General features: G+C 48.2%; 2 protein-coding genes across 10 annotated transcripts in view; both read right to left on the bottom strand.

The window, feature by feature from the left end:
- LOC147245909 (mitogen-activated protein kinase kinase kinase 7-like) overlaps positions 1-5813 on the bottom strand; it is a 33318-nt gene extending 27505 nt beyond the window's left edge. The window contains exons 1-4 of one of the 2 annotated variants that reach the window (XM_086182319.1): positions 5454-5813; positions 3840-3950; positions 3337-3402; positions 115-160 (exon numbers count right to left, since the gene is read on the bottom strand). In XM_086182319.1, coding sequence (XP_086038445.1) covers positions 115-160; positions 3337-3402; positions 3840-3950; positions 5454-5519 — 289 coding nt within the window. In that variant the 5' untranslated portion in view covers positions 5520-5813. Of the gene's footprint in view, positions 1-114; positions 161-3336; positions 3403-3839; positions 3951-4959; positions 5293-5453 lie in introns of those variants that run through there. The other variant, XM_086182320.1, reaches the window with a different exon arrangement.
- A 435-nt stretch (positions 5814-6248) lies between these two features.
- The window catches only part of daam1a (dishevelled associated activator of morphogenesis 1a), a 29780-nt gene continuing 21921 nt past the window's right edge, over positions 6249-14107 (bottom strand). For all 8 annotated transcript variants that reach the window (XM_086182313.1, XM_086182310.1, XM_086182315.1 and 5 more), the window contains 9 exons: positions 11794-11878; positions 11539-11645; positions 11341-11429; positions 11038-11206; positions 10816-10923; positions 8826-8886; positions 8580-8714; positions 8064-8234; positions 6249-7974 (listed from right to left, as the gene is read on the bottom strand). In XM_086182313.1, the coding sequence (XP_086038439.1) occupies positions 7768-7974; positions 8064-8234; positions 8580-8714; positions 8826-8886; positions 10816-10923; positions 11038-11206; positions 11341-11429; positions 11539-11645; positions 11794-11878 (1132 nt within the window). In that variant the 3' untranslated portion in view covers positions 6249-7767. The remainder of the gene's footprint in view (positions 7975-8063; positions 8235-8579; positions 8715-8825; positions 8887-10815; positions 10924-11037; positions 11207-11340; positions 11430-11538; positions 11646-11793; positions 11879-14107) is intronic.

Genomic DNA, 14107 nt, shown 5'->3' with positions numbered 1-14107 from the left:
ACAAGAAGATACAGAATCTATTTTCATAAAAGTCTTCAACAAATCTACTACATACTCATTCAAAATGATCTCATGATAGTGACAGCAAACTTTTAAAAGCATATAAAGACTTACGGTTATATAAAGAGCCACATTCTGCATATTCCATAACCAGACAGACCTACGAGTAAAAACACAAAAGAACGGAAACAAGGCATTAATAAAATTGAGGTTTCATGGAGTGGCGGTTCATGGAAAAGAGTCAGCACTCGCTGCACCTGTAGATGATGTCATGGAGAGAAGTGTCTACACCTGTAGATGATGTCATGGAGAGAAGTGTCTACACCTGTAGATGATGTCATGGAGAGAAGTGTCTACACCCGTAGATGATGTCATGGAGAGAAGTGTCTACACCCGTAGATGGTGTCATGGAGAGAAGTGTCTACACCCGTAGATGGTGTCATGGAGAGAAGTGTCTACACCCGTAGATGATGTCATGGAGAGAAGTGTCTACACCCGTAGATGGTGTCATGGAGAGAAGTGTCTACACCCGTAGATGGTGTCATGGAGAGAAGTGTCTACACCCGTAGATGGTGTCATGGAGAGAAGTGTCTACACCCGTAGATGGTGTCATGGAGAGAAGTGTCTACACCCGTAGATGGTGTCATGGAGAGAAGTGTCTACACCCGTAGATGATGTCATGGAGAGAAGTGTCTACACCCGTAGATGAAGTCATGGAGAGAAGTGTCTACACCCGTAGATGGTGTCATGGAGAGAAGTGTCTACACCCGTAGATGGTGTCATGGAGAGAAGTGTCTACACCCGTAGATGATGTCATGGAGAGAAGTGTCTACACCCGTAGATGGTGTCATGGAGAGAAGTGTCTACACCCGTAGATGGTGTCATGGAGAGAAGTGTCTACACCCGTAGATGGTGTCATGGAGAGAAGTGTCTACACCCGTAGATGGTGTCATGGAGAGAAGTGTCTACACCCGTAGATGATGTCATGGAGAGAAGTGTCTACACCCGTAGATGAAGTCATGGAGAGAAGTGTCTACACCCGTAGATGGTGTCATGGAGAGAAGTGTCTACACCCGTAGATGGTGTCATGGAGAGAAGTGTCTACACCCGTAGATGATGTCATGGAGAGAAGTGTCTACACCCGTAGATGGTGTCATGGAGAGAAGTGTCTACACCCGTAGATGGTGTCATGGAGAGAAGTGTCTACACCCGTAGATGGTGTCATGGAGAGAAGTGTCTACACCCGTAGATGATGTCATGGAGAGAAGTGTCTACACCCGTAGATGATGTCATGGAGAGAAGTGTCTACACCCGTAGATGGTGTCATGGAGAGAAGTGTCTACACCCGTAGATGGTGTCATGGAGAGAAGTGTCTACACCCGTAGATGGTGTCATGGAGAGAAGTGTCTACACCCGTAGATGGTGTCATGGAGAGAAGTGTCTACACCCGTAGATGGTGTCATGGAGAGAAGTGTCTACACCCGTAGATGATGTCATGGAGAGAAGTGTCTACACCCGTAGATGATGTCATGGAGAGAAGTGTCTACACCCGTAGATGATGTCATGGAGAGAAGTGTCTACACCCGTAGATGATGTCATGGAGAGAAGTGTCTACACCCGTAGATGGTGTCATGGAGAGAAGTGTCTACACCCGTAGATGGTGTCATGGAGAGAAGTGTCTACACCCGTAGATGATGTCATGGAGAGAAGTGTCTACACCCGTAGATGATGTCATGGAGAGAAGTGTCTACACCCGTAGATGATGTCATGGAGAGAAGTGTCTACACCTGTAGATGATGTCATGGAGAGAAGTGTCTACACCTATAGATGATGTCATGGAGAGAAGTGTCCACACCTACAGATGATGTCATGGAGAGAAGCGTCTACACCCTTAGATGAAGTCATGGAGAGAAGTGTCTACACCTATAGATGATGTCATGGAGAGAAGTGTCTACACCCTTAGATGAAGTCATGGAGAGAAGTGTCTACACCTATAGATGATGTCATGGAGAGAAGTGTCTACACCCTTAGATGATGTCATGGAGAGAAGTGTCTACACCCTTAGATGATGTCATGGAGAGAAGTGTCTACACCTACAGATGATGTCATGGAGAGAAGTGTCTACACCCTTAGATGATGTCATGGAGAGAAGTGTCTACACCTACAGATGATGTCATGGAGAGAAGTGTCTACACCCGTAGATGATGTCATGGAGAGAAGTGTCTACACCCGTAGATGATGTCATGGAGAGAAGTGTCTACACCCGTAGATGGTGTCATGGAGAGAAGTGTCTACACCCGTAGATGATGTCATGGAGAGAAGTGTCTACACCCGTAGATGGTGTCATGGAGAGAAGTGTCTACACCCGTAGATGATGTCATGGAGAGAAGTGTCTACACCCTTAGATGATGTCATGGAGAGAAGTGTCTACACCCGTAGATGATGTCATGGAGAGAAGTGTCTACACCCTTAGATGAAGTCATGGAGAGAAGTGTCTACACCTGTAGATGATGTCATGGAGAGAAGTGTCTACACCCGTAGATGATGTCATGGAGAGAAGTGTCTACACCCGTAGATGATGTCATGGAGAGAAGTGTCTACACCCGTAGATGATGTCATGGAGAGAAGTGTCTACACCCGTAGATGATGTCATGGAGAGAAGTGTCTACACCCGTAGATGATGTCATGGAGAGAAGTGTCTACACCCGTAGATGATGTCATGGAGAGAAGTGTCTACACCCGTAGATGATGTCATGGAGAGAAGTGTCTACACCCGTAGATGGTGTCATGGAGAGAAGTGTCTACACCCTTAGATGATGTCATGGAGAGAAGTGTCTACACCCGTAGATGATGTCATGGAGAGAAGTGTCAACACCCTTAGATGGTGTCATGGAGAGAAGTGTCTACACCCGTAGATGGTGTCATGGAGAGAAATGTCTACACCCTTAGATGATGTCATGGAGAGAAGTGTCTACACCCTTAGATGAAGTCATGGAGAGAAGTGTCTACACCTGTAGATGATGTCATGGAGAGAAGTGTCTACACCTATAGATGATGTCATGGAGAGAAGTGTCTACACCCGTAGATGATGTCATGGAGAGAAGTGTCTACACCTGTAGATGAAGTCATGGAGAGAAGTGTCTACACCTATAGATGATGTCATGGAGAGAAGTGAACACTATCATGCAGTACACGGATTAGTCACATAAATATTATGTGACAAACATTCTCCATTGGCAGTCTTACAGTCACTAAATCTTTGTATGTAAGGTACATGTGACACGGAAGTACAACATGTTAGTACAATACGTACATGTGACATGCAAGTGTACTTACTGGATTGTCACAAGAACCGTAGAGTTTAACGATGTTGGGGTGACTCACTCGTGAGAGCTGCCGGAGCTGCAACCAAGATGAAAAACACGTCTGTCACTTTGAGCTAAGACCATCACTGCCTTCACTGTCCATCTGTGTGACATTGCTGCAGATGTGTGGAGAACGTTCTTGTGCCTCCATGTCCCCCAGCAGGACCCGTTTGGTGATGGGTCAGTGAAGGTCTGGAGAGGCGGGTTCTTTGAGGTCAGATCATACGCTGGTCCTGTGGGCCCTTGGTTCTCCTTGTGCTGGAGTGTGTCAGCAGGTCCGATTTGACGATGGTTCCCATACCTGAATCCGGCTGAGCACTTCTGGGACATCATATATTGTTGTATCCACCACCACTACATAGCACTACAGACGAGCTGGGTGGTCCCTGTGGCGGACAGGTTCGCCGAGCTCCAGCGCATGCTGCAGCCATTACTGCACTACATCGTGACACACAACAAAGGCGTTTGGAGTACCTCAACAAGGAAAGCATTCCTTTCGTTGTCACTCTCGATGGTCTTAATCGCTACATCCTTGCCCTTCCACACAGCCTTGAAGACAACGCCGAACGTCCCTCTGCCGACCGCCTGGGGAGGAAGCAGGTGGGCATGTCAGTGCCGGCTACTTCAGGGCAGGACACAGGAACGTTATTCATTACTGCTCCATGTCACCTTCCCCTGAAGTACTTCGACTACCAAAACTTTGTCCCTTGCTGGAGGAGTTCCCTCCCTGGCCCCTACGCTGTTCGTTGAGCAGATGACCACAACTACTATCATTTACTACTACTATCATGTACTACTACGATTATGACCTGCAATTGCTATCATGCACTACTGCTATCATCTACTACTGCTGCTATCACATACTACTGCTATCATTCAGTACTACCATCATGTACCACGGCTGTTACCATTCACTACAACTATTATGTAGCCCTGCAATCACGTTCGACTGCTATCATACTACGACTATCATGTACCACTATTATCCTATGCTACTGCTTACAATTATGACAACTACCACATACTTCGTCTGCTATCAAATACCACTATTATCATGTACCACTGCTATCATGTACTATTACCACATACCAATACTATCACATACCACTACTATCATGCTCTACTTGTATCATGTACTACTTTTACCACATACCACTCCTATCATGTACCACTACTATCATGTTCTAGCTGTATCATATACTACCATTATCACATACCACAACTATCATGTACTACTACTATCACGTTCTACTTGTGTCATATACTACCATTATCACATACCACGACTATCATGTACTACTACTATCACGTTCTACTTGTGTCATATACTACCATTATCACATACCACGACTATCATGTACTACTACTATCACGTTCTACTTGTGTCATATACTACCATTATCACATACCACGACTATCATGTACTACTACTATCACGTTCTACTTGTGTCATATACTACCATTATCACATACCACGACTATCATGTACTACTACTATCACGTTCTACTTGTGTCATATACTACCATTATCACATACCACGACTATCATGTACTACTACTATCAGGTCCTACTGTTATCAGGTACGACTAGTACCATGAATTTGTAGTATCTTGTATTATCCGTCTCTCGACAGGAGTACCGGCCGTCAGGCAACCCTGGTATCTTGACTCGGTGCACGGCTGCATGTCAAGAGTGCTGAGCGGGAGATCAAAGAGCGCGGCTGTTTCTCTCCTGACTGTGTACACCTTAGCGAGTATCGGACCCACAGCTGGAAATTAGCTGTACTCAAAGAAGTGACGTCACTAGAGCGCGTCGGTCTGGGCCTGTCATTGCCGGACGGGTTCGGGATCGTTGTTGTTGCTGATCGTCTCGGTAAACAAACATGTCGGGTCGGTTCGGTCGTCTCTGTGACAGCGCAACTACCCCGCTGGGCAGATTCCGTCGGAGTTGTAGTTCATCTCATTAGCAGGGCAAATACTGGCAGTTCTACTACGACTTCTACTACGAGCAGAAGTAGTAGCAGTTGTAGTAGTGGTGGCAGCAGTACTAGCTAACCAGCTGCGGCGAATCAACAGGTTTGACGGTACCGTTTGGACTTGGATGTCGTCGTGCTGGATGTCTTCGAACCCCAACCCTGCGGGCGGCTCCCCCATGGCGGGACTCGGCTCGACTTAACCGGAGGAGACGCAACGTTTGTCGGCGGTGTCCGCTGCGCTCATCCAGGAAGTGGTCACCACCGCCGCCGCGGCTGTTTCCTGGTGGCGCGAGCGAGCGAGGCCTGCTCTAACAGCCCGACGCGTCAAACCGAGACTCCGGAAGACTCGTTCCCGGAACCACTTAAGCCCACGGGGTCTGGACTCAAATGTACTTCAGGCTTTGTGGGTTCGATTTGTTTGTTCTTGCAGGGGGGCGTCCACAGGGGGACGACAGAGACACGTCACCCGGCGTGGGCGGGACGCTCTGACACGTCACCAACCTACCGGGATAGTCGCAGCAGGTGAGGGGATGGTGGGAGGGAGGAGGTGTCACCTGATCACCAGACTGGTTTTACTGGTGTTAATCCTTCGCCACCTGACTGGTGCTGCGTCCGAATAGCCAAGCAGGTCTGATCCTAGGTCTCAGAGCAGGTCGGAGGCTGTCCGAAACCACAGCTGGCGCGAGTAGCGACCTACTTCTCAACCTAAACTCCAGCCTAAACACGCCCACATTGTAGGTCGGTTCAGGTGCATCCTACGGAGCAACCTATGGCCCACAATGCACCGCGGACTTCTTCCTCGTCCCCTAAAAACTTGTGGACCCTCAAGCCAAGTTTGGGCCACCAACAGTCTCCCATTCTGATGAACACCAACATTTATAGTCGTTATTAATGACTAAAGGTGTGTTAATGTGCTTAATAATAGAGAATGAGTGAAAGGTGCTCAGAGTGGAGTGCAGTACCACAGTCAGGCCAGCAGGTGGGGCTTTCGTTGGTGCTGTCTACCTATTTGCAGTATCTGTGCTCTGCCAGCAGAGGTCGTGCTTCACCACCAATCTAGGGTGTCTGAATGGTGCTGTTGTGTTTAGGTTGTAGGAGCAGGACGTAGGGGTAGGTTGTAGCAGGAGGACGTAGCAGGAGGACGTAGGTTGCTACTTGGCAGTTGGGACGCAGTCCAAGGTTTGATGCCAGCTTTGTGTTGTCAGGTGTGTTTGGTGTTTGTGTTGAATTGCTTTATTTGCTGTAGACCAGCTAACAATAAACGACAAGTGGTTTATTCCCTCCGGTCCGTTATTTATGATCAATGAACACAGGTGATGATGTCATTAAAGAGAAAACACACATGGACGTGATTTACATTGAGACAGCAAGGAAGAACTACAGACAATAAACTTAGCAACACAACGAGAAGGAACACTTGGCCTCAGGATATAAATAGAGTCACCACACACACACACACAGACACACACACAGACACAAACACAGACTCACACACACAGACTCACACACAAACACACTCTGACTCAGACACAAACACACTCAGACTCACACACAGACTCACTCAGACACAAACAGACTCACTCAGACACAAACAGACACACACAGACTCACTCAGACACAAACAGACACACACTCAGACACACACAGACTCACTCAGACACAGACACAAACAGACACACACTCAGACACACACAGACTCACTCAGACACAAACAGACTCACTCAGACACAAACAGACACACACAGAGTCACTCAGACACAAACAGACACACACAGACACAAACAGACTCACTCAGACACAAACAGACTCACTCACACACAGACTCGGACACAAACACAGACTCGGACACAAACACTCACACAGACTCACACACAGACTCACACACAAACACTCACACAGACTCACTCAGACACACACAGACACAGACTCACACACAAACACTCACACAGACTCACTCAGACTCACTCACACACAGACTCGGACACAAACACAGACTCGGACACAAACACTCACACAGACTCACACACAGACTCACACACAAACGCTCACACAGACTCACACACAGAGTCACTCACACACAGACTCACACACAAACGCTCACACAGACTCACACACAGACTCACACTCAGATTCACACACAGACTCACACACAAACAGACTCACACACAGACTCACTCACAAACAGACAACCACATGCACTCACATGCACACACAGACTCACACTAAAATTAGTGCAACTCAATGTCAGGAAGAGGAAGTTGATGGATGTGCTATCTGAACGGCGGTGTGGTGTCCAGGGACGGCCACTGGGGGGAGCCACGGACCAACTTTCACCCACTTCCTTTCTGGACTCTGGTCAGACGTTAACCTCCACCAATCATCGGCCAGGTTTTGAGCCTGAGCCCAGTGAGCTGCGGCTGCTGCTGTCACTGGTTTAGTTTCGCCACCGCTCTCTCTCGGCTGCTGTCAATCATGTTGTGTTTCCGCTGTTTTCTGCGGTTCATTTTGGAAAGATCTTTATCGAACACCTCCCCAGAGCGCAGAGCGGACACCAGGTCATCAAACTCGCCACCCTCCTCCTCTTCCTCAGGAGCTCGGGCCCTCCTGGACCTCTGCTCCCTCTCCCTCTTTAGCTGGAAAGGAGAAAAGATCGATGGAACTTTGTCTCTATTTGTTCTGTCGTCTGGCTTGGTGCAGAGAGACTGGTTGTGAAATCTGTCACCTGTGTCTCCAGGAGCGCCCGTTTCTCCTCCTCCTCCCTTCGCTTCGCCATGTTCTCATTGGCCTGTTGGGCCTCTGAGAAGGCTGAGAGGAAACTCTCAAACATCCCGAAGAATTCATCAGGTTGCAGCTTGGACGGGTGTTCTCCAAAGTGTCTCAGCGCCTTTCCAAACTTGTGGGGGTGGGGACACAGAGAGCGTGTGCAAATACCAAGCGGTCATTCATCACATTGAGGACGAGTGAACGAGGCCGTCATCAGAAAATATGTGCTTTACATGGAATCTGCTCTTCAACAGTCATGACAAGTGGGAGTATGTGTGTGTGCGGCGCTGGTCACCAGCTCCACCTACAGGCGGAGGGCTTGATTGCGTAAACTGAGGTCAGAGGCTGGTGAGGCTCACACCTGCAGGTCTGTGCGTCAAGTCCTCATGGTAGCAACTCCGATAACTGGTTTTTGTGAATAAAGTGTCCCATTTTTGAAGGAGTGTGCATTGTCCTCAGGTGTTCACCCACTCACCTGTTGTTTGGCTTCAGTCAGCGACTCCTCAACATCCAAGAAACTGAAGGAGGCCACAGTGATGAACTGACGGACCACCGGAACAAATTTATCGTGCAGAACCTTGGAGGACTGGGCCTGCTGGTACCGGAGCTCCTGGACGTGCAGGACACATGCATTCATGTTGCTACAGACATAAAAAATCTCTTCCTCTTGCTATTTGAGGAGAAGTTCCTGGGTTGGCCAACATGTTCAGAATGTCCTCACCGCTTCGACGCTGCTCAGGCCTGATCGCAGGTTACCGATGTCTTTGTCCAGCTCTGTCAGACTGAGAACGACAGAAACAAGAAAAGACGCAAATGTGGCAGCGGGACGAGGGAAATCAAGCAGAACATCTTGATTCCTGTCGCTGACATTCCAGCGCCTCAGGCTCTTTATCACTCTGAGGATCTTCACCCTAACCAGAAAATACTTCTCACAGGAAATGTTCTACATATCAGACGATGGTTGACGTATTCACAATCCCCTCCGTACACAACAACGCACACACACACAATGATGAGAAACACGAGTACAAATATGATGATGTACGAAGCGCGTTATCTATTGAAGTTGTCCAAGTATGGTAGCATACTACTTGTAGTATGGTAGCATACTTGTAGTATGGTAGCATACTACTTGTAGTATGGTAGCATACTACTTGTAGTATGGTAGCATACTTGTAGTATGGTAGCATACTACTTGTAGTATGGTAGCATACTACTTGTAGTATGGTAGCATACTACTTGTAGTATGGTAGCATACTACTTGTAGTATGGTAGCATACTACTTGTAGTATGGTAGCATACTACTTGTAGTATGGTAGCATACTTGTAGTATGGTAGCATACTTGTAGTATGGTAGCATACTACTTGTAGTATGCTACCATACTACTTGTAGTATGGTAGCATACTTGTAGTATGCTACCATACTACAAGTATGCTACCATACTACAAGTAGTATGCTACCATACTACAAGTAGTATGCTACCATACTACAAGTATGCTACCATACTACTTGTAGTATGGTAGCATACTACTTGTAGTATGGTAGCATACTTGTAGTATGCTACCATACTACAAGTATGGTAGCATACTACAAGTAGTATGCTACCATACTACAAGTATGCTACCATACTACAAGTAGTATGCTACCATACTACAAGTAGTATGGTAGCATACTACAAGTATGCTACCATACTACAAGTATGGCTGGAGATTTTCACCTTTCTTTCTGTCCTTCAGCCTTGGAGGTGAAGTTGTGCCAGAATTGGTTTCATCCTAATAATTCTGTCATGACTGCCACCAAGAAGGTCATGTGTTCACGTGTTGGAGAGCTAGGGTGATAGAATTTAGGAACAATTGGTTCTATTTTGGAATCGATCTGGATCAGGGTCTGATGATGTCACATGACCTTGTGAGGGTGTCCCCTCTCCAACAAACCTTTCTTCAGTTTCTGAGGAACTCACTCGCTGTGAGCTCAGAGTCCTGGACGACTGCAGCAACAGTTCAGGTCTGCCAGGTTGTAATTTCAAAGCGGCAGCTGCTCTGAGGTCTAAGACTTTTATTTCTGATTGCACTGAGCAGGGCTGCACGGTGGAGCAGTGGTCCTCACTGTGGCCTCACAGCAAGAAGGTTCCGGGTTAGAGTCCCGGCTCGGGCGTGGGATCTTTCTGGGTGAGTCTCCATGTTCTCCCTGTTCCTGCTGGGTTCTCTCTGGTACTCCAGCTTCCTCCACAGTCCAAAGACATCAAGAGGGGACCAGGTTAATCCAGACTCTAAATTGACCGTAGGTGTGAATGTGAGTGTGAATGGTTTTTTGTCTCTGTATGTTGGCCCTGCCATGGACTGGTGACCTGTCCAGGGTGAACCCCGCCTCTCGCCCGTAGATGCTGGGATAGGCTCCACCCCCCGCGACCCTTACTAGTAAGGAGTAAGATGAAGATGACAATGAGCAATGAGCAGGAAGAGTGACATTTCTAGACCAGCTAGGGATGCCTGACCCCCTGGCTGGAGTCAGAAGAAGAGTCCATGTTGACAGGGACAACTGACAGCTGCCTGTAAAACTGTTTTTTTCTTTGTGTTTTTCACCTGCTCAGTGAGATGGTTCGAAGCGCGGGACAACAGTCTGTACATTTATTCTGTTAGTCACCTTTACCACCTCAAGTCAGCGAGTTACAAACCCTCAAACACATTAAAATGAGTGTTGAAGTTCTCACTTGACTTTAGCGGCCTCTGACACGTTGTGTAACTCCTGGCTGAAGGCTGCTACAGCAGGAAACTTCTTCTCCAAGACGGCGATCATGTAGTTGAGCAGGGTGACGTTCCTGCAAGCACAGTTCAACAGAGATCACGTGACGATGAGCTCCTGCAACGCTGTCACATGCCATCACATCTACTGACAAAGCCCTAAGAGGTAAAAGGCTTCGCTGTGGACTGACTTGTCAATGCTTGACTTGGTGTCAGCGATCTTGTTGAGACTGGAGACTTTAAATCCGTAGGCTTGTCCTCGCTGTCCCTTGTTCATGTAGTTGCCGAAGGCCAGAACCACCTCGAGGAGCTGACGCAGCGCCGGGCTCTGAACCACCTCCCGGGATGCCTGACTCAGGGCTGAGAGCGCAGACACCGGCTCTTACACACTTGTGCAGCTAGTATTGTTGCAGTACACTGTCATGTTCTCAACTGGGAATAAACATAAGCTCAGTATGAGTCCTTGTGTACTTGTACTTTGATGGAAACGGTACCTTTGATTTTAGGTTTGACATCAGCCACTCGCTCAGCAAACTTCTTCTTAAAATAGAGAGACGAGAGTCTCTGGTGGTAGTGGTTGATCCTGCAGGAGGAGAACACGTCACAACCTCTAGGAACCCCCACTGCGTGAATACGCTGTGTGTGTGTGTGTGTGTGTGTGTGTGTGTGTGTGTGTGTGTGTGTGTGTGTACCTGCTCATCTCATACAGGAAACGGTCAGCTTTAGCCATACGCTCCAGTTCATGCTTGTGCTCCTCCAACATCTCAATGTCACTCTTCTCAGGAACAAACTTCAGAAGCTTCAAAACACAAACTCATCAGAACCACACACACTCTTTGTTGCTGTCTCCAGACCTTTCTGAGGTGTCTTGGTGTTCATCTTGTTACGTTCTCATCTGAGGAGAACTTGTGTCCTATACATTAACAGCCATGTGTGTACTCTGGTACCTGCTCCATCATGTCTTTAGGTAAATCTTCCTGCTCATCCATGGTCAGGATGGCACAGCGGATCTCCTCATTGCTGAGCTTCAGTCTGGAACACACAAAGGTGACGGTACGTAAAACTGCGAACAACTGCGTGCTTGAACTTTAATCAGGTAGATGGCAAATCTGCAGCCTGACACACACGCATGCAGTCACAATGTTATCACTCCACATTCTTTGGTCCAGTGGGCTGAACCTGCCAGGCCTCCTGACACGAGGGAGTACAGACGACTGACACTCCCAGCGAGGACGCTCACAGTGTTCCTGTTCTTGTTAACATGACTCCTGGGACTGAAACATCTGTGGAGGTCAAAGTTCAAAGTCACAGTGACAGGCACTCATCCCAGAAGTATACAACTGGATTGCAGTACCATCCATCCCTCCCTCCATCCATCTGTCCATTTTCTACCACTTATCCTGTTAAGGTGGTGGGGGGGTGGAGCATGCTAGCTCGCTTGCTATTCATTAGCCATGACCTAGCCATGAGTGTCAAGTTACTTATGGATGTTAGCTGGTAGAGTGAGACCGACAAGAGCCGGTATTCTGGCTGCACATGACATGTAAGTTCAGTTGTGTTCTGAATGAGGAATCATTGTTCTTGTTACAGAGACCACACACACACACACACACACACACATGCACACAATGATAAACACCCTGTGACCAACAGCCTGACTCCGCCTCCCTTCTTCTACCTGAAAGGAAATTTTTGTGTCTCGCCCAGACGCCCTGGAGCGACTGCTCCCCTCAGCTGTGATAGCAGACGTCCTCTTAGTGCTGACAAACTTTTCTGTTTCTGACTTTTTATTTGAGATGTTTAAAATAATGAGAGACACCATTTGGGACTTTGACCCGCTGTTTTGCTTCTTCCTTACCTGCATCATCACCTGTGTGCGATATGACAGGACGCCTCCTGTTTGTCCTGCCTCTCTTGTTGCATCATCAGTTTCGGTCTACAGAGACAGTTCAGTGACTTTGATGTGTGCTTGTATGAGAACCAGTCAGCTGTCGTAATCCAGCTGGCATACAGCCAGTGGAACACAACCAACGGAACCCAGCCCAAGTTCCTGCACCACAGCACAGCTGCACCACAGCACTGCTGCACCACACCACAGCTGCACCACACCACAGCTGCACCACAGCACTGCTGCACCACAGCACAGCACTGCTGCACCACAGCTGCACCACAGCACTGCTGCACCACAGCACAGCACTGCTGCACCACACCACAGCTGCACCACAGCACTGCTGCACCACAGCACAGCACTGCTGCACCACACCACAGCACTGCTGCACCACACCACAGCACTGCTGCACCACACCACAGCTGCACCACAGCACTGCTTCACCACACCACAGCTGCACCACAGCACTGCTGCACCACACCACAGCACTGCTGCACCACAGCACAGCACTGCTGCACCACAGCACAGCACTGCTGCACCACAGCACAGCACTGCTGCACCACAGCACAGCACTGCTGCACCACAGCACAGCACTGCTGCACCACACCACAGCACTGCTGCACCACACCACAGCTGCACCACACCACAGCACTGCTGCACCACACCACAGCTGCACCACACCACAGCTGCACCACACCACAGCTGCACCACACCACAGCTGCACCACACCACAGCTGCACCACAGCACTGCTGCACCACAGCATAACAGCCTTTTGGGCAAATGCAACTTCAGCTGTGCTCTCCAAAGGAAACAGCTGTTGGACTGGAACACTTCAAGTCCTCCACTTACTGTCACATCCTCTCTTTCATTTTCTTCACCTGTCAGTCTGAAACTCTCAAATTACCTGTTAATTTACATTCCAGCTCTTGGCTGTGGTCAGAAGTTTTGGTTCGGGATGTCATGACTGCATCTGGACAGCTGCTTCTCTCACTGCCAGTTACCTGTCACAGCAATCGTCCCAGGTAAAAAGCTTTGGCGCCACCCTCTGGTACAGCCCGTGCTACACTTAACTGAAGTCCCTATTAGCACTTGCAACATTAGCCAATAGTGGGGGAACACTAGCAGGCCTGCTAATGTAACGGAGTTAAAAAGTGGTGTGATTCCACTTGCCATTAAAACTCATCACACAACACGTTAGCTTGTTTGTCCAATGGTAATTGAATGCAGCACCTAACCCTAACCCTAATTACTGTAGTTTCAGTACTAAGGGGTGATTTGAATTGTATTTTTTTAACGTATAGCTCCTGAACAGTTGAGCACATCCTTCGCATGAAAAGTTGACGGTGTTTTTCTTTTAGTTTTGTTTAAAAAA

This window comes from Aulostomus chinensis, chromosome 17 (assembly GCF_037954235.1).
Source record: "Aulostomus chinensis isolate RoL2024-O1b breed Wild chromosome 17, RoL_Achi_v1.0, whole genome shotgun sequence".
Taxonomy (NCBI): Eukaryota; Metazoa; Chordata; class Actinopteri; order Syngnathiformes; family Aulostomidae; genus Aulostomus; species Aulostomus chinensis.
This window is presented reverse-complemented; position numbering and strand designations above follow the sequence as displayed.